General features: G+C 36.6%; 1 protein-coding gene across 1 annotated transcript in view; it reads left to right on the top strand.

The window, feature by feature from the left end:
• Naaladl2 (N-acetylated alpha-linked acidic dipeptidase like 2) overlaps positions 1-21558 on the top strand; it is an 808912-nt gene that overhangs the window by 318252 nt on the left and 469102 nt on the right. Inside the window, 1 exon segment of the mRNA XM_034499893.2 lies at positions 3412-3531. Within this exon segment, the coding sequence (XP_034355784.2) occupies positions 3412-3531 (120 nt within the window).

Genomic DNA, 21558 nt, shown 5'->3' with positions numbered 1-21558 from the left:
AGCAACAATACTACCATCACAGGAATAGAGACATTGGTCAGGAGGTCTTGCCACATGTAATTAATTTTGTATACAAAAAATATGGCTTTTAGTTTATTTTTATGAAAACATTTTGTGTCTTCTTTGAAACTAGGCTTACTCAGACAAAAAGAACCACAGTTAATATTTTAATCTGATATATTCTGCTTTTGAGGCAGGGGATTTGTTCATAGACCTAGACATTTTAGGAATGGGTTTTGATTTTCTTATATAAGTTTTAATTTTTGCTCAGGTGACAATCCATACAATAAAATTATATGGAGAAGCTTGTTCTCAACCATACATTGACTGTGCATAAGATATATTGTTATTGACATATTTATTACCACCTGCACCACAGGCTGCTAGAGTCTTCTGACTCTAGCTTATCAGCTGTACAAATTAGGAATCACTGGGTCTCCTTCTCCTTATTGACCTTGTTAATGTCAGGATCAAAATTGACAGTTATAATCCTAAAAACATATAAACTGCCTGATGCTTGGAAAATATTGAACTAGCATTAACAATTATTGTTATTTGGCAGAATGTAGGCAGTCTTAACTGAAAAAGTTAGAAATATATCAAAACTTTATTTCAAGAATTAAAAAATTCAAAATGATTATATTAATCATGCTGTGTTAATCTTCAAACCTGTTTAGTATGACAAATATTAATAATTGTGACAGGAAATGTCTTCAAAATTATGAATAGAAAATAAAATAAAACTGAAGGCCCAAGAACTGAGATTTTTTTTAAATTGTGACTACAGAGTGGTCAACCATGGGCTAAAATAAGTGTTACTCAATCAAGCTTAAATATAAAATTAGACTTCATCAAACTTAAATATAAGATTTGGGACTTAAATTGAATACTGTGTTCCTGGTGGTCTAGTAGATGATTTTCTTGCATGATAATAGAAATACAGTCAAAAGAGAGTCAGTGTGGCAATAAACACAGGTGGAAAGAAATGGTTTGGCATTTTAGCATCTCATTATATATTGATTTGAGCATCGGAACAATTCAATAATTTTGTTAGTTATGGTTTTCATTTTTCTTCTAAGTATGTAGGAAAGACCTTCAGAAATAACATGCTCAAAGAAATCTTCAAAAACAAATAGATGTATTTATCAAACTACCAAATCATCAAAAAAACTGAGACTACTGAACTTATTAGTATTTAGAATATAGCCTCAATACATATTAGCTAAGACTGATTTGTATAGCTTTGTGCTGAGAAATTGCTGTGAAAAGAAAATCTCTTATAATACCAACATCTTCAGTCTGACTTGTATTTAACATGAAGTAAAGAACTGATTGTATTTTCTATAGATTATTCAATAATGTAACATTTTTCATGATTGTTGTGTCATACACACACACACACACACACACACACACACACACACACATATATGAAAGCACCATGGGCTTTTATCCACCCGAAACTGCATACTTTTCCCTCAACCATTTCCAAATATGACAAATGCATACATTAATGTGACCAATAGATTAGTAGTCTGTTTTCAAGTGCTGCTGTTGAATCTCAAATAATTAATGTATAGCTTACTAATTTGAAATAAAAATATGAATTTTCTTTTTGCAGTATAGTCATTAATATTATGTGATCCTTTATTTAATCAGGCTCTTAAGATTAGAGATCAACATTTATTCATATGATTATAGATCAATATTTATTCATAATATCTATAAACTCAAAATTATATTAAGGAATCGATTTAATACTATTTTTAAGAAGAAAATTATAGTAAAAAAACAATTCTAACAGCAGTGTTATAACAATTACATTCCCTGTATGTGCATGCCTGTGTGCATAGTTTAAATTTCTATGACTAGAAAATTTCCGTTTCAACACTATTTTCTCCAATTATTCAACATACATTGTTAGTTCCTGTGGCTTGAATTTAAATAACTATGCAATATCTTAGAAGGTAAGTTATATTTTCAAGTGTATCAGAGCCATTGGTGTTTTTGATTGTGAAGATTCTGTGGTTTTGGTTAGCTAGGGCTGGAGAATCAGCTGTGATTAACAAGGTACCAGAACTACTAAAGCAAAACCTTTGCATGACTGGGACTATTAATGCTGGTTAGCTGGAGCTAAGAAATTAGTGGTTCCTAAGAAAAGACCAGCATTATTGAGGTGAAGAGCAGTTGAGGCTCAGCACTCTGAGAGGCCATGGAATGCCTTTGGTGAAGGTGCAGCCTCAGTAGCAGTTGATGGCTCAGGACTGAAGGGGTCATGCAAAGGAGTTGAGGCTTGGCACCTGAAGAGAGCCTATGAGAGGCTACTGGTGAATCCTAGTTGCAGTGGAAGATAGCCAATGTTTTCAAGTTGCCGGTACCATGAGATGACCACCAAGGACAGCAGCAGCAGTGTAGTACAGGAAGCTGGAGCCTAGGAAACAAGCTGTGTGCAATGAAAGGCAGAGCTGGAGAAGTGACCCAAAACCTTGGAGGAGCCCAGAAGTTCCTGAGTGGATCCCAGACATTGTACAGTTAGATTTAGATTTTGCTTTTGATTGTGACTGTGCCCTGATTTTTATCTCTTAAAGGAAGAAAGTTTTTTAGTGGAACCCACAGTTAAGAGACTTTTAATTGTAAAAAGACTTTGAATTTCAAAAGAGATGAAATATTTTAAGGAGATTGAAATTTTAATATGTATAAATTTGTAAAGACTGCGGGAGTTTTAAAGTTACTTGAATCTTGAGGATGAAAAAGAAAGTAAGTGTTGAAGGTTAATAGTGATGTGTTTGTGCGTCAAGTTGACAAAGTGTCAGTTGTACTGGCTGTTTTTGTTTCAACTTGACACAAGCTGGAGTTATCACAGAGAAAGGAGCTTCAGTTGAGTAAATGCCTCCATGAGATCTAGCTGTAAGGCAATTTATCAATTAGTAATCAAACATAGAGGGCTCAGCCCATTGAGGGTGGTGCCATCCTTGGGCTGGTAGTTCTATAAGAAATCAAGCTGAACAAGCCAGCTGATGCAAGGCAGTAAGCAGCATTCCTCCATGGTTTCTGCATCCATTCCTGCCTTCAGGTTTCTACCATGTGTAAGTACAAGTCCTGATCTCCCTGTATGATAAACAGCAATGTGGAAGTGTAAGCTGAATAAACCCTTTCTTCCCCACCTTGCTTCTTGGTCATGATGTTTTGTTCAGGAATAAAAACCCTGACTAAGACAAGCAATAACTAAGATTTATCCTTGTGGTCAGAGGCATCATTTTATCACTGTCAAATTAGAAACTAAAAATTAGGACAGAATGAGAGATAAAATTAATTTGCTTTGGAAGATTTGAGTTGCCACAAACAACTGGGTGACAGCCATTACATTTACTATAAGGCTTTATCTGTTTTTTACATTTTCTCCCTTTTCAGGCTGACATCATCGATGTGAGTTATGGAACCATGGATGATTTAAAACGAATTACAAAGTCGAAAAATATTACCAATCAAATTGCACTCCTGAAATTAGGAAAATTACCACTGTTGTATAAGGTTAGTCCATATGCTCTTGTTTGGTGATAGCATAAATAAATTGCTTGTGCTGTTAGAGAGAGAGAGGGAGAGAGAGAGAGAGAGAGAGAGAGAGAGAGAGAGAGAGAGAGAGAGAGAGAGAGAGAGAGAGAATAATTGAGATCTTTATGAAAAAGTTATTGGTGCTCATTTTACATAAGTGGGATATATCTTAAATTGGGGAATGAATCTGTAAACTCCTAATCAAGAAGCATACCTTATATAAAGGTTGACATCTAATCTAAAACACTGACAAAGAGAACTTGAGCTTCCTTATCTTAGGATATATGTGAAATTTCCAATCTGTTGTCAAAACTGGCTAATGCCTTCATGTATCTATCTTAAACATAATTGACTTATACTCTTCTGTGATTAATTTTTTTAACTGAAACTTTACAGTTACTGCCTGTACTCTGGAATCTAATTAAATATAATAGGCTAAAAAGTTACAGAATTTTTATTTATGTTCATTTAAATTGAACTTTATTAACACTTATCCACTAGATGGGTTTCTATAATTAAAGCAGTTCAAAATAAATGCTATATAAGGATCTAGCATAATGTATTGAAATTGGAAAGTCTTAAAAAATTGGTGCTTGGTCCAGCTTGTTCCATGGCAGCCACCATGTTCCCTCTGTTCCTGCTCTGACCTCAGCTCTGGCTAGCTAGAAGCATCAGCCCTGGTGCCCATGAGAAGTTATCATGGCTGCTGTCTCTGTTAGTAGGCTCCATAGTGACCATGCCCCAAAACATGGATCTAGGGCCAACCCCATCACCTTCAGGGTTCTCTGCTAAGCCTCAGACAATACCTGCCATGATTGCAGTTCCCAGTAGAATGAAGACTCTTAATGCTTAAAGATTATCCAACGGATTTATATATCAACAAATACTTAATACACAAGATGCCCAACCAATTAGAATTATTACCCAATGTCTAACCTTTTGATAGAAATTGCTACCCGGGACTGCTAGAGATCCATGGTTCTTCCTCCATGTTGCTTCCTCTCTCCTCTCCACTCTTTCCTCCTCCCCCTTCTTTTCCTCCCAACTCCTCATTCCACCTACCTCTTCTAATGCCCAATCACCAAGTTCCATTGCAAATGCAATGTAGCAGGAAAATGTCCTGCTAGAATATATAGTTTGGAATGCTGGCTGTTCCTTCATCGTCTATTTCTGTTTAGAAAGAATGGTCATTGTGTTTATGTCACAGGGAGCACCTTGTTCTGGGGATAAATTAGACTTTTTCTTATCCAATCTTAAAAGGTTTTGCTAATTCTCAAACCTAAAAATATTTCCATGGAAACTGTTGGATGACCTAGTAAGAAAAATGAGGCCAGGCACAGTGACATCAAATTTAATCCCAGAACTCTGAAGGCAGATGCAGGTGTATCTTTGAGTTTGAGGCTAGCATGGTCTCCATGTGTCATACAAACAAATGGGGGTTGGGGAGAATAATAAAGGAGGGAAACTATACTTATTTTTAAAATTTACTTATTTATCCACTTTACAACCCATCAGTTCATCCTTTCCTCCCAGTACCCTTGATGCAAAGTCTCCCTGTATTCCAACTTCCTCTTCTCTTTGGAAGCAAAAGCCCCACCCTGGATGTCACACACCCTCACTAACACAACCCCAGCCCCTCTGTATATCAAGTCTCTTTGGAACTAGGTTCATCCTCAAATCGCTTAAGCCAAATATGGCAGTCCATTTAAAGGCACAAGCTCATAGACAGCCAATGCTCCAGTTGCTAGGTGACCCTCATGAAGACCAACCTGCTCATCTGCTGTGGGGGGAGGTGGACTATGTCCAGCCCAAGCTCACTGTTTGGTGATTCAGTCTCTGGGAGCCCACAAGGGTTCAGTTTAGTTGCCTCTGCTGGTCTTCTTGTGGAGTCCCAGTCCTTTTTGTGCTCCTTAATCTTTCTCCCAACTCTTCTATAAGACTCTCCAAGCTCCATCTAAGGTTTGGCTGTGAGTCTTTGCATCTGTTTCCATTGGTTGCTGTGTGGAGATACTCAGAGGACATTTCTGCTAGGTTCCTGTGTACAAGCATAACAGAGTATCATTAACAGTTTCGGAGATTGTTTCTTGCCTATGATATGGGTCTTAATTTGGGATAGTCATGGGTTGGCCATTTCCTCAGTCTCTGTTCTATCTTTTTTTTCCAGCATATCTTGCAGGCAGAATACATTTTGAGTCAAAGATTTTGTGGGTGGGTTGCTGTCCTTATTTCACCACTGGGAGTTGTGCCTGGCTATAGACGATAGCCACTTGAGGATCTATATCTCTTACTGCTAGGAGCCTCAGCTAGACTTGTCCCTATAGATCCTCTGGGGCTTAACCCCATCCCAGGTGTCTGGCATGCCATAGAGATTGCCCTACTCCCACCCCCGACTGCTGATCTTCCTTCTCTCTCTCTCCTGTCTTCCTTATATATATGATCTTCCATACCTCTGATCCACTCCTCTCCCCAACTCCTCTTCCACCCAGTACCCACCTTCCATCCACTTCCTATGTCTATTTTGTTTCCCCTTCTGAGATAGATTCAACCATCCTCTCTTGGGCCCTTCTTGTTGTTTTGTATTTTGAGGTCTGTTGATTATTGCATGGTTATCCTGAACTTTATGGCTAATATCCACTTAAAAGTGAGTGCATTCCATGCATATCCTTTTGGGTCTGGTTTACCTCATTCAGGATGGTATTTTCTAGTTTCATCAATTTGCCTGCATAATTCATAATGGCCTTGCTTTTAATGGCTGAGAAGTATTGCATTGTGTATATATACTACATTTTCTGTATGAACTCTTCAGTTAACATACATCTAGGTTGTATCTACTTTCTTGCTATTACAAATAAACATAAACATGCTATGAACAGAGGTGAACAAGTGTCCTTGTGGGATAGCAGAGGATCTTTTGGGTATATACTCAGCAGGGGTAGAACTATTCCAAATCTCCTAAGAAACCACAAAAATGATTTCCAAAGTGGTTTCCATTTACATCAGCAGTGAAGGAGTTCTGCCTTTGCTCCATAACCTCACCAGCACAGCATGTCCTGTCTTTTGAGTTTTGATCTTAGCCATTGTGATGGTTGTAAGATGGAATCTCAGAGTCATTATAATTTGCATTTCCCTGATGACTAAGGATAGTGGACATTTATTTTTTAATTAAAAAAACTTTACAGTCTAGTCATTAACCTCCTTCACACAGTTTTCCATCACATTCCTATTTCCCTCTGTCTCCAAGAGGATGTCCCAACCCCATCCCCCACCAGGCCTTCCTACTCCTGGGGCCTCAAGTCTCTCAAGGGTTAATCCCCCCTTTTTTTTTTCTCACTCAAGACAGAACAAGCAGTCCGTTGCTGTATATGTGTCTGAGGACTAGGACCAGCTTGTGTATGCTGCCTGGTTGGTGGCTTACTCATTGTCTGAGAGATCTCTGGGGTCTAGGTTAGTTGAGACTGCTGGTCTTCCTAAGGAGACAGCCTCCTCCTCATCTTTCAATCTTTCCCTAATTCAACCACAGGGGTCCAGGACTTCAGGCCAATGGCTGGGTGTAAGTATCAGCATCTGTCTCAGTCAGCTGCTTGTTGGGCCTCTTGGAGGGCAGCCATGCTAGGCCCATGTCTGTAAACACACTGTACCATCAGTCTTGGAGACTCTCCTTGAGATGGATCCCAAGTTTGGGATCCTTTCCCTTTGTCTCTTCTGAAATTATTTTTCCCTGCAGTTCTTTTACACATAATTCTGGATCAGAGTTTTTGACTGGGATGGCAACTCCATGCCCTCCATTTGATGCCCTATCTTTCTACTGGAGGTGGACACTACAAGTACCATCTCCTTACCCTTGGGCATTTCATCTAACTCACTTTGAGTTCTGAGAGTCTCTTACCTCCCAGGTCTCTGGTCCTTTCTAGACAGTCCCCCTTCCTCCTCCTTGAAGTTACATATCTCCATTCATTCTGCTGGCACTCAGGGCTAGCTTCTCTCCCATTTCCACCCCCATACCTGATCATATTTTCCTTTTCCTTTTGTGATCCCTTCTCCCACCTAGATCCCTCCCTCCCTCTGCCTCTTGTGGTAATTGCTTTCTTCCCCTCCCAAATAAGACTGAAGCATCCTCACTGTGGCCTTTCTGCCTATCAACCTTTTGAGTTCTGTGGATTGTATCCTAGCTATTCTGTATTTCGTTGCCTAATATCCACTTATTAGTGAGTATATACCATCCATATCCTTTTGTATCTGAGTTACCTCACTCAGGATGATGTTTTCCAGTTTCATCTATTTACCTGTAAAACTCATGATATCCTCATCCTTTCTTTTTTTAAATCATTATATTAGTTTACATCTCAAATGATATCCCACTTCCCAGTTACCCCGCCACCACCCCATCCCACATCTGCCCTTGCCCCTCCCATTTGCCTGTATTAGAGTTCTCCCCCACCCACACACCCACACTCTCAGATCCCACCATTCCAGCATCCCCCTACTCTGGGGCATCAAATCTCCCTGAGATCAAGAAGGGCTTCCCATCCAGTTGCTGTCAGGCAAGGCCATCCTCTGCTCATATGTATCTGGAGCCATGGATTCCCTTCAGGTACACTTCTTGGTTGGTGGTCTAGACTTTGAGAAAACTGGGTAGTCAGACCAGCCTATATATTTCTTCCAATGGGGTTGCAATCACCCTCTGCTCCTCAGTCCTTTTGCCAGCTCCCCTACCATGTTTCCTGAGTTCAGTTTGATGGTTGGTTCCAAGCACCCACCATTTCCATGTTTGTAACAGCCAAATAGTACTCCATTTCATAAATAAACCATATTTTCTGTATCCATTCTTCCTTTTCAGACATCTGGGTTGTTTCTAGATCCTGGCAATCACTGTAAGGTACTTCTAGTACTATATTGAAGAGATATGGGGAGAGTACTATATTGAAGATATATGGAGAGCCTTGTCCTGTCTCTTATTTTATTGAGAATGCTTTAAGTTTTCCTCTATTTAACTTGAGGTTAGCTACTGGCTTGCTCTTTGTTTAGGTATGGCCCTTTGTATTTCTGATCTCTCCAAGACTTCTGTAATGAAGGGAAGATCATTTTGGATATATCATATGTCTTTTTCTGCATCTAATGAGATGATCATGTGGTTTTTCTTCTTTCAGTTTGATTATATAGTAGATAATGTTGATGGATTTTCCTATGTTAATCTACCCCTGAATCTCTGAGATGAGGTATACTTGACCATGATGGATGATGTCTTTGAAATGTTCTTGGATTCAGTTTGCAAGTATTTTATTGAGTATTTTTATATCAATGCTCATAAGGGAAATTGATCTGACATTCTCTTTTTTTGTTGCACCTTTGCGTGGTTTAGAAATCAGAGTGCCTGTTGTATTATAAAGTTAACATGGCAATGTTCCTTTTGTTCCTACTTGGTGCAATAATTTGTGGAGTATTGATATTAGCTCTTCTTTGTAAGTCTGGTAGAATTCTTCACTAAAACCATCTGGCGCAAGACATTCTTTAATTAAGAGACGTTTTATGACTGCTTCTGTTTACTTTGGGGTTATAAGACTATTTATATGATTTACGTGATCTTGATTTAGCTTTGGTATATGGCATCTATCTAGAAAATAATTTATTTCATTTATATTTTCCAGTTTTGTGGTGTACAGACTTTTTAAGAAAAACCTAATGATTCTCTGGGTTTCCTCAGTGTCCATTGTCATGTCTCCCTTTTCATTTCTTATTTTGTTAATTTGCATGCTGACTCTCTGCCTTTTACTTTGGCTAAGCGTTTATCTATTTTGTTGATATTTTCAAAGAACCAGCTTTCATTAATTATGTGCATTATTCTCTGTGTTTCTAATTGATAGATTTTTAGCCTTATATTTGATTACATCCTTCCTTTCTACTCTTCCTGGGTGTCTTTTGTTTGTTAGTTTGTTTTTCCTTTCTAGAGCCTTTAAATGGATTTTTAAATTGTTAATATGAGAACTCTCTGATATATTTATGAAGGCACTTGGTGATATGAAATTTCCTTTTAGCACTTCTTTCATTGTGTCCAATGAGTTTGGGTTGTTGTACATTCATTTATTTTTGAATTCTTGAAAGTCTTTAATATCTTTTTTTTTTAAAATTTCTTCCCTCGTCTAGTGATTATGAGTAAAGAATTGTTCAGTTTCCATGAGTTTGTAGGCTTTCTGTTATTTCTGCTGCTGTTGAAGTCTCGCATTAATCCATGGTTATCTTATAAGATGAGTGTAGTTATTTCAGTCTTTTTATATCTGTTGAGGCTTGCTTTGTAACTGACTATAAGGTCAATTTTGGAGAAGGTTCTGTGAGATGCTGAGAAAAAGGTTTATTCTTTTTATTTGTGTGAAATGTTATATAGATGTCTAGTAGGTCCATTTGAATCATAACCTCCATTAGTTTCATTATTTCTCTGTTTACTTTCTATGTCAATGAACAACTGGTCCATTGTTAAGAGTGGGATGCTAAGGTCTCCCACTATTAATGTGTAAGGTTTAATATGTAATTTAAGCTTTATTAAATTTTCTTTTATGAGTGTGAGTACCCTTACATTTGAGGCATAGATGTTCAGAATTAAGATATCCTCTTTGTGAATTTTTACTTGAGTATGACCTATCCTTTCCTGTCTCCTTGACTTCTTTCAGGTTAAAGTACATTTTATTAGATACTAGAGTAGCTACTTCAGCTTCTTTCTTGGGTATATTTGCTTGGGAAACCTTTCTCCAGCCCTTCGTGTTGATATAATGACTATTTGTTATGTTGAGATAATGACTATTTCTTGCTGAAATGTGTTTCTTCTATACAGCAGAATAATGGATTCTGTTTATGTATCCATTATGTTAGCCTATGTCTTTTTATTGATATTGAGAAATATTAATTACCAATGATTATTACTTCCTGTTATTTTGATGTTGGTGGTGATTGAACGTGTATATGTGTGTGTATGTATGTGTTATTTTTGAATGTGTTCTTTTTAAAATTGGTTATTTTATTTATTTACATTTCAAATGTTATTCCTCTTCCCAGTTAACCCCCCCCTATTCCCTCAACTGTCCCCTCTGCATCTATGAGGGTGCTCACCTACCCACCTACCCCCTCCTGCCTCAGCACCCTAGCATTCACCCATGCTGCCTCATTGAGGTTCCACGGGACCAAGGGCCTCTCCTCCCGTTGATGCCAGATAAGGTAATCCTCTGCTACATATTCAGCTGGAGCCATGGGTCCTTCCATGTGTTCTTTGCTTGGTAGTTTAGTCCCTGAGAGCATTTGGGGGTCTGGTTGGTTGATATTATTGCTCTTCATGTGAGGTTGTTTACCCCTTCTGCTCCTTCAGTTCTTCCTTTAACTTCTCCATTGGAGCTCCCTGCACTTAGTTCGATGTTTGGCTGTGAGCATCCACATCTTCATTGGTCAGCTTCTGACACAGCCTCTCAGGGGAGAGCTATACCAAGCTCCTGTCAGCAAGCACTTATTGGCATTGGCAATAGTGTCTAGGTTTGGTATATGTGCATAGGTTGAATTCCTAGGTGAGGCAGTCTCTGGATGGCTCTTTTTTCTGTCTCTGCTCCACTCGTTGTCCCTGTATATTCTTTTGACAGGAGCAATTTTGAATTAATATTTTTGAGATGGGTGGATATCTCCATCCCTCAATGAGGAGCCATGCCTATCCACTGGATATGGTCTCTACAGGTTTTCTCTCTCATTTGTTGGTTTTTTTGGCTAATGTCATTCATGATGGGTTCTGAAAACTTCTTGGGTCCCTGGTATCTGGGATTTTCTAGTGGCTACTCCCAGATTCTTGTCCCCCACTGCTACACACCTCCATTCAATTTCCTGACCCTCTTTACTCCCCCCCCCATCTTCTTGTGTTCTCTCGCACCTTATCTTGCTCCCCTTTTACCTCTCCTCTCCTCTTCCTCCCAGATCCCTCCCTCTCTTTACCTTCTATGATTATTTTCTTCCCCCTTCTGTTATCCTCTAGGCATCTAGTTTTCCCATAGAGTTAGCTGGATGATTGTGAGGGCAGCAGGACTTCTTGAGAAGTTGTCTGTAGGGAGCCATGGACCGGACAATGAGTGTCAGGGTACCTGTCTCTGCTGGCTGTGACTCAGGCAGAGCCCACTCTGTAATGTCCCAGTCAGATTCAACTGGGATGGTGGTAGATCCAACCCTGCAGTCTGTGTTCCAGGCAGACAAATTAGAATGGTAGGTAGATCTGCCTCTGCAGGACATCCCAAGTAGACCAACTGTGAAAGTGGGCACATTTTACTAGGATGGGATTGGTCAGGCCAGGTTCCAAGTTTGTTAGTTTGGGGCTGCTAAAGGTTTCCTTGGGAGAGGCAGAATGGTCTTAGGTTCCCACAAGGCTCCTCTGAACTGAAGAGCAAGCCCAGAGCTAGCAAACTGAGCATGCACTTATACTTAAGTCTGTGTCAGACCATGCACAGCTGGATACAGCTATAAAAGTATATATATAAATCAATGATATTATTTTTGGTAGATAATCTTTCAAAGTGGAATAAATGCTTTAAAACAGTCACATATAGTTGCAGAAATCTTTCTCAACCATTTTTTTCTAATTAGAGAAGAATGATATGTAAGACAGTATATGCATCTTGTCCTATTCTGAAAAAATATCCACATTTGTAGAGGTGAACCCAATGCATACTTTTAAATAGAAGTGGTATAGAAAGTAATGACGACTGGTATGTGTGTTTCCATGTCTTCTGCTTTCTCCCTCTTATGATGTCCAGATGCTGCTGCACACTAGGCTAGAAGGATGAAGCAGAGTCTGGAGAGGGCAAGATCTGTGTCTGGCTGGAATGAATGAGCACTAGTGAATCAGTAAAGGGTGATGCTTTGCTAACAATTGGTGTTACAACTATTTTATGCAGAAGTCTTCTCTGATAATCCTTATTGGAATAGTTCTCTGAGACAGTCTTAGCTTGTGTGCATACCTCACAAATATGTGTGAGTCTAAAGTACTCACTATACTAGTTAAAAGATGTGACAGCATAGATTTAGTAATTGATGATATCTCCATCTTATCTGAATCTATACATTTTGTATTTTATAAGAAAAAATGATTTTAAAATTTCAAGTTAAGGTGATAGATTAGTGGCTCAGTACTGAAGAACACTTGCTGTTTTTATAGAAGACCAGTGATTTACCTTGCCTGTCCAGTTGTAATTTTTCCTAATTTCATGCTACTGATATAGCTATATCTTGCCTCAAAAATGAATCTTGTTCATGGAGTTCAAAGCTGGTAAAACCATTGATAACATTTCATTCCCATAAATATTTGTAGCATATTTTGGTACTATAAAAGCTAGCAGCTAAACAGGAGACTGCTTGATATTTTCCAGCTTGAATTTTCTATTTCATGAAATCAAGCTATGTTTTGCCTTCAGCAGTGAGGATCTTATCTAGTTCTAAGAATAACTAAGAACAACGGTAAGAGCCCATGTTGTTTGGGGGACTCTCAAGCCTCTTTGATGAGTGGAATCTTTCCTTTTGTTGATATAATATTTCAGTTATACTGTATGTAGCAATGAGCAAAGAGTTATGCTTTATGTGAGTTGTAGCAATTGGGCTGAGAATTTATGAAAGGAAAGAAATACATTTTTTTCTATTGAAACTTTCAAAATATATCTTTTTCCCTATAAAAGGGAACCTGGACCATTTCAGTGGCAACTTTAGAATATCTTTTGACTTATCTAAATGGTGTCACTGGTAAGTTTAGTGTGATTCTGCATTTGAAGGGAAACTTGCTTCTCTTTTACCTCAAAAGAATCTTTGCCAGTATTTAATGAAGAAAAATAAAAGGCGAACATTATCTTCCTCCTTAGCAAAGATGTATTTTATTCACTGAATAATTTAGTGGGCACTTCACACTCAGTTCTCAGAAGTAATTACAAGGGACCAATGCCTCCATAATTTGTAATTATAGGATTAGAGAATGCTTTCATTTGAAATAAAAAAACATGCTCAGAAGTAAGCACAAAATAAGAGCAGTGGTCTAACTCATTTGAAGGCTAAGTAAGATAGATGTTTTTCAGAATGCTTTCCATATTACATCAACTTAAACTATGTTTTAAGTGACTTAGACCAATATTCTGTATCTATAAGACATATTTTGACTTAAATATATCTTCAATCATAACTTATGACATGATATTAAACTGTGTCATTATACCACTTAGAAATCAGCCTTCAAGAAGGAATTCAGAGGGCTAGCAAGATAGTCCTGTGTTTGCAGAAACTTGGTACAATGAATAATCACCTGGGTTAGATTCTCAGGACTCACATGCAAAAAGAAGAGAATTAACTCCCATTTGGCATACTTTGCCCTCTACATGCGTACCATAACAAGCACATGCCACAGACATACCTAAAAAACACTTGCACAAGAAATAATATAACTATGTATTTTATTTTAATTAAATAAATACATTTAAATGTTTATTAAAAATTAAAGTGAGTAAACTTAATATATATATATATATATATATATATATATATGAATATTTCACATTGCATTCTTAGTACTTAATCACATCTCACGGCTTGAAATTAAATGTAAGTGTGTCAATGAACCTTCCTATTTTGTCTAAAATTAACTGCATAATTTAGAAATCATGTTGCTCACATTTAACTAATCACAAAGGCATTCTCTTACTATTATTGCAGTGTTATTATCATTAGATATTGAAAACTATCAAATCATAACCAGTGACACCATGTGTTATGACTGACTTTATTTTGCTGCTTCTAATTGTAACATACTTCTTGCAATAATTCCCAATTGTTCATATTCACTTTGTAGCATAGAGGAACTGAGAATTTGTTTTTTTTAAATTAAATATTGCTATATACATTTTAAAAAGAACATAAAAGATAAAGAGAAGAACGAAGCAGAATAAAATGAAAGAATGGGTAGAAAAGGAATGAAGGGAGCATGGAAGGGTGAAGGAAGTAGAAAGGAAGACTGGAAATTAACTAATGAGGGAGGAGAGATAGAAGAGAGAAAGAAACAGAAACAGACACTTTGTCCTAATTCCATCCCTAAAATCATCCCTATTTTAAATATTGTTGTATGTTACTCTAAAATATTAAAACCATAGCATACAGTCTTGGAGTCAGTAAGATAGAGAACACACTATGGAGATACCCTTTTCACATTTTAGACTTTCTTATTCTTCCCATCTGTTATTGGCAAAGTTTTGTTTTACATGTTTAGGGCTTCCCAGTGTTACTCACCTTCTCTGTTTCCTCTGTGCTCAATAGGGTATTTGTTTAAAACAGTAAAGTAGAAAAATGAGATGCAAAATCACACCAGAAAATGCTTACAGCTTACCAGCAGCTGACTAAGACTGGTGCAGCCTACCATTGAACTGAGGTCAGGAACTGACCCAATAGAAGAGTTAGAAGAAAGATTGATGGAGTTGAAGGAGATTGCAACCCTACAGGAAGAACAAAAGTATCATCTAACCTGGACCCCTCGGAGCTCCCAGAGACTAAGTCACCAACCAAAGGGCATACATGGACTTCTCTGTGGCCCCAGTCACATATATAGCAGAGGACTGCCTTGTCTTGCCTAAGTGGGAGAGGATGTGCCTAATCCTGTAGAGACTTGATGCCACAGGAAAAGGGGATGCCAGGGTCATTGGGGTGAGGTGCAGGTGGGTAAATAGGTGACAGGGGTGGGTGGAGGAGTACCTTCTCAGAGGCAAAGGGGAGAAGTACAGAGGTATCATCAACCTCAATTCCAAATTGTACTGTAATACTATATTAATAAAAAAATCACCATGATATTGGCACAAAAGAAAACACAAGAATCAATATATTTAAACTGAAACCCCATAAAGGAATCTACACACCAGTGGACACTTGATATTTAATAAAGAAGCCAGAAATTCATGCTAGACGCAGGCAACATCTTCAACAAATGGTCTTGGGCAAACAGGATGACCATTTATATGACCCTAAAAGATCCCTCTTTATCACTCTGCATACAACTTAACTCCAAAATGGATCAAAGACCTCAATGTAAAATCATACAATACTAAATATGATAGAAAAGAAAATGCAGAATAGCCTTGAATTCACTGGCACTGGAGACTTTAAGAGAACAGCATTAGCACAGGCAATAAAATTCACAATGAATAAAAGTGACCACATGAAACTACCAGTTGGATGAAGTGGCCTATAAAATGAGAAAAGATTTTTACCAACTACAAATCTAGTTAAGGTCTAATATTCAAAATACTTAAAGAATTCAAGAAATTATAAATCAAGAAAACAAATATCCCAATTTTAAAACCTGAGGTACTGCTCTATGCAACAAAAGAAGCACAAATGGCTGAGAAGTGCTTAAAGAAATGTTAAACATCTTTAGCCATCAGGGAAATGTAAACCAAAACTACATTGAGTTTTTATTTCATACCTGTCAGAATGACTAAGATCAACAAAACACGTGACAGGTCATACTGGCACGGAAATGGAGTAAAAAGAACATCAATACATTGGTGTTGGGAGTAGAAACTTGTACAGCCGTTATGAAAATTAGTGTGGTGGTTTCTTGAGAAGCTGGAAAATCGATCTACATAAAAATCCATCTATACCACTGTGGGGTGGTGGGCTGTGAGAAGCAGCTGGATGCTTAGTCGAGCATAAGTCTGGAACCCCAGACCCTTATTGGATGGCAGGAGTTTGGCTCTGCTCCCCGGCCTTGGTTCTTTTCATTTAGCTTTAGCCCTCCATAGCCCCTCCCACAGAGAGGTCTATGGCCATCAGTTATGAGGAACAGGCCTCAGGCCCTAGAGAGATTTACATACTAATGAGATACCTCAAGGCCAGAGGGTGGAGCCAATTAAGCATTCTTTCCCAGCCCCCCCCCCAGAAAGACAAATATGATATATATTTGTTTATAAGTAGATATTAGCTGTTAATGACGAGCAAGCTACAACCCATAGAACAAGAGTTGGCAGATAGATATATGTATTTTAAGAGACTATAAAGAAAAAAGTAGATCTCATTAGGAAAAGAAAATTGAATAGATTGTTATTGATGATTGGGGTGAAGGAGGACTTCAATGGGAAGATAAGTGGGTTGTAGGAGGGATATAGGAAGAGATATTTAAAACTGTGTGACATTTGAGAGGTAGAATGTGGCCCTAATGAAGTAGAAACCTAAAATATGCGTTATACAAAGCTGTTCTAAATAAAATTACCAAATAACGGGAGAGACAGAGTACCAAGTGACCATATATTGTCACCAAAATAAGTTTTCACTAATGGGATAGGGTTACATTTAATAGAATTGTAGGCTAACAGGGCCCCAAGCATATCCCAAACATCCTAGATTATTGCCAAATATATATATGCTGTTCTCCACAAACTAACAGCAAGGCCCCATTGCTGAAGTGTTGTACCAATTTTGGAATTTTATTTCTTTTAAAAAAAACACAGTAATACTACAAGAATATGATTTTTGTCTTAATTCCAAGTGTAGGAGGTGGGGCTGCTTCAGATTGTCCACAGACTATGGTTTGCCTGTTGTTCTATCAGGGGTGTGATTTTGATAGCTGCAGATAGTTTCTGCAATTGTGTGACATTTGGGAATTCTGGTAACATTTAAAAAGGTATATAAATACTAGGGCCCAGAGAGGTAGGGTGGGATGTTGTTTGAGGGTTGTTGTTTGGTTAATGGTTACTGTTGGTCACAGTTTAAGTAGTCCTACAGAAAGAAGAAACAACAACAAGAAGAAATTAGACATCCTGACCGTGAGGATCAAACTTGTCCCAAGGAACTGATGCCCATAATCATCAGGAAGTAGTCTAATGATAACATTGTCCCCTTTTTTACCCCTGACTTTATTCAGGGATCTCTTTCCTTTATTCTCTATCATCATAAAAGTTCCCTTCAACAGCTGATGAAAGGAAATACAAAGATCCATAGGAAGCCATAGAAAGAGATTGAGAAACCTTGGAAAAGTTAGCCTTAAATTGGCAGTTTTAATCACGTCCTTCTCAGAAATCAGGAAACCCTGCAGAAAAAGATACAAAGAACTCAAGAGCCAGGATGGATGCAGAATACCAAGAGAACATGGCCTTCTAAATCAGCATAAGCAAAGCTCATATGAACTCACAGAGACTGCAACAGCATGCACACATCCTGCACTGTTAGGTACCAGGTCCTCTGTGTAAATATAATGGCTTCCGGTTTAGTGTTTTTATTGGATTCCTAAGTGTATGAATGAGTGGGTCTCTGATTCATGTGCCTTCTCTTGTTTTTTTTTCCCTATGTTGATTTATCTTGTCCAACTTTGTTATGATAACTTTTCTTCATCTTATTATACTTTCTGTTATAATTTTTAAAAATTGAATGGATGAATGAATATCTAGCTACTAGGGTAAAGGTTAACAACTAAACTGCCATTTATAACTTCTGGGAGAGGGAAACTATTTTTCTCCAATGGAGTGACCTGGGTTATATTCACCACTCCATATCTGATCCCATGTTCAAATGTATTTGGCCAATAAATAAAAGAATGAATATGATCAAATATATTTAAATATAATAACTGTTTTAAATAATAAGAATAAAAACTACATGGTACAATGTATCTAAATATGAGTTCTGTATATGTTCCAATTTTACAACAAGTTATTATTTAATCAGCTATATAAACTATTAAGATACCAAAAACTGTCTACTTAAACTTTGAAACAACTTCTAATTAATTAATTAATTAAGAATATTAATATTCTAATTAGTAATAGTTAATTTATAACTAAATGTATTTACCTCATACATTTCCTTAACCATTCTTTATATATATATATATCCTGTTTATATAAAAGCTATCCAGAAAGTTTTATGGTTTATGCATATTATAGTTAAAATAAAATGTTTGTTTGTTTGTTTGAATAATGATTATTTTAAAAGAGCTTTTATTAGAGCTAAAATGTTTACATTACATTTGCTATAGTTTCATTTATTATTATCTACACATAAGTATTATTTTATATATTTTCTCTTACATTTCATTTCAGATTATACCTGGTAATCTAACTGAATATATGTTTTTTAGTTACATAAATTAATAACAAATTAACAATTGTTTGATACGGTCATCTAGCTAAACTTTAGAGCACAATATTAATGGTTCTGATCATTATTAGAATAATCCCACATTTAAAATATTTGATTGTTTTAAAAAATGAAAGAAATAGTTCCATTAATTTACAAAACTAAGTTAGATAAATTTTTATTTTTTGAACAGTAGTGTTTTTGCTTTGTCTTTTAGTAAATGATTGATAATATCAAGCTGATGATGATGATCATGGATTTAAAGCATGTCAAAGAATACATACTACTTCAGTTTTAAAAATTATTTGTTGTGTAACATTTTCTGTTTATGCTTTTTCTTCCTCAACTCCCTCCATATCCTTCTAACCTATCCTCTCTACCAAATCCACACTTTTTATTTCTCTTTCCTTAGATAGAAAAGAAATAAATGAAAAGGGGAAAGTAAGAGAGGGAATATGGAAAAAATTTGTAAACTAAGAATCATTTAAGGGTTGTATGGAAATCTCATGGAGTGGGAGCTTCCTAAAATATATGCATATTTGAAGGAGATCAAAATGAAATCGCCAAATAACTGGGGACACGAGAACCAAGTAAACATCTCACATTACCAAATAAAGACTACATTTCTATAAATTGGCTATAAGCAATGGTGTTCCTGGCCAAAGGAACACCATGAAAACTTCCAACCAACCCCAGCTATTACCAGCCTATTGTTGCTCTCTACAAACTGGTGGTAAGGCCCTATGGCAGAAGATAGTACCCACAGAACTCATTGAAAATAGAGAAGTTGAATTGGTGCCTAGCCAGAGCCTTTACCCCTACTAACTAGAATTCTTGATACTAAAAACCTATTAATGCAACCAAAGGAGAAAGGCAATCTGCATCCCAGTTCAGTTATTTTTAAAGATAATTGTTTGAAAATTATCTGTGTACTATTTCTGCTTTCTTCTCAGTATATGATCTCCAATAAAAAGTTTTTTAATGTTCTCAGAACTTGCAGTAGGATGGTGACTGTTGAATAATGACTAAATCCCAAGTTTGAATGAATGACTTCTCTAACACTGTCTAATCCATAATGGGACACCAAGGTATGCCTTCCAAAGCCAGCACACTCTGATCCTCAGAGTTGTGAATTTACCTGTTTTCAAGAATATTTATATTGCTTTTCTGAGATACTTGCCATGCTGTGATCTAGGTCATGTTTCCTTACAACTGAACAAATTAAGCATTCTGGTTATTTTCAAATGGTTCAGAATGAAAAGAATAGGAAAGAATGGGGGAACATGAAAACATGAAAAACTCATTGAAGAAACTGGTGGGCATGGGATGTTCATCTTCTGATACCTGTGCTTCTGTTGAATTCTTTTAAACGAAAATTTCTAGCTACAGTAATTGAGGGCAAAATATAGCCAATATTCTCCATAGACCGCTGGAAATGATTCTGATTCTTAGCAACAATTGAGCTAGTCCTTCTTCCGTGGGAGCTGATTGAGTACTTTCAAGAAAAGCTCTCCACTTGGACACAATTTTTCATTGATGTGAAGAATCTTTCACTCATCTATGCTCTTACTCAATAAAGCATACTAATCTGAGGACTTGGGCTTTCCAACTTAACCATCCAAAATTCAACTTGACTAACAAGGGAAAAAGTGCCACTTTATATTCTGCCTACAAATAATGGTAAAAATCAACCAATAGACTGGATGTGGTCATTACATCTTAAATCACTCTTCATACAAATTGACTTTTTATCAGATTAATAACATTCAGGAAGCCAGAGCCTAGGCCCCCTAAACAAAGCAAGCAAGCAAACAACCAAACAAACAAATATACAGTGAACTGGGTTTGAATTTGCTCTCTAATAGAGTGCCTCAGGAATCATGGGACCTCTAAATTTCTGAGTTAATTTATTATTAGTTCAAAGTTCTCACTATGCTCTTTGTCAAAATATTATTACTAAATCTTACTTTGAATAAAAAGAATTTGTAACTTGAAAATTCTCTTTCACCATAATCATCTCAGGCTACATGTTTGTTAATAACCAAGCAAAGTTTGTAGATTCATGTAGTATGGTAAGCATTTGATTAATGTCTATGAAATGTTTAGTGCAAAAGTACAATATGGCAGCTCGGCTGCTGTGAAATCATTCAGCACTGTGTTGACTTAGCATCCTGTTAAGATCATTGCATATCAAAATACTTTCTATTTAAAAATTAAAATGATAAAATTATTTTATTTTGCTAAGTACATGTCACATGTTTTGGAAATAGGGGTTGGTGTTTTTTTTTTTTTTTTTTAAACTAAAACATACTTTTAGAATGCAGGCTTGAACAAAGAAGTTTTTAATAAATTAATATACATTCCTTTTCTCAGACAGAGATTCAATGTAAATGCATTTGCTTCTGGCTCTAATATGTCATAATCCAAAGAAAATCTCAGCATATTTCAGTTAGAGAAGAATATCAGTGGTTTGTTTTGAGAGTGCAAATCAAGTTTATTCCACAACAAATCAATTTCATTAAAGAAAAGATTAAAAAAGCAAAATATATATACAGAATGGGCAACCTAGACTTTTAAATCTATATATAATGAGGTAGATTTTCAAGTTTGTTTTGGATTTCTGAGTTTAAAAATGAATTAAAGAAATTGAGGAATGGATAAAAGTATCATCTGTGAATCTAAAAAAATCAAGTGAAATTACTTAAGGAATTTTAAATCTTGAATGAATAAAGCAGAAGAGAATAGTAAAAAGAATCCCCAGAGCATGAAAGTGTTTTCATGTATTAAAAAATTAGACCCTCACCAATATATAATATAGACTTAATTATAGATATCTTTTAAGTTTATATTTATGATTATAAAAATAAAGAAATACAAGTAATTGTCTTAATCTTT

This window comes from Arvicanthis niloticus, chromosome 4 (genome assembly GCF_011762505.2).
Source record: "Arvicanthis niloticus isolate mArvNil1 chromosome 4, mArvNil1.pat.X, whole genome shotgun sequence".
Taxonomy (NCBI): domain Eukaryota; kingdom Metazoa; phylum Chordata; class Mammalia; order Rodentia; family Muridae; genus Arvicanthis; species Arvicanthis niloticus.
This window is presented reverse-complemented; position numbering and strand designations above follow the sequence as displayed.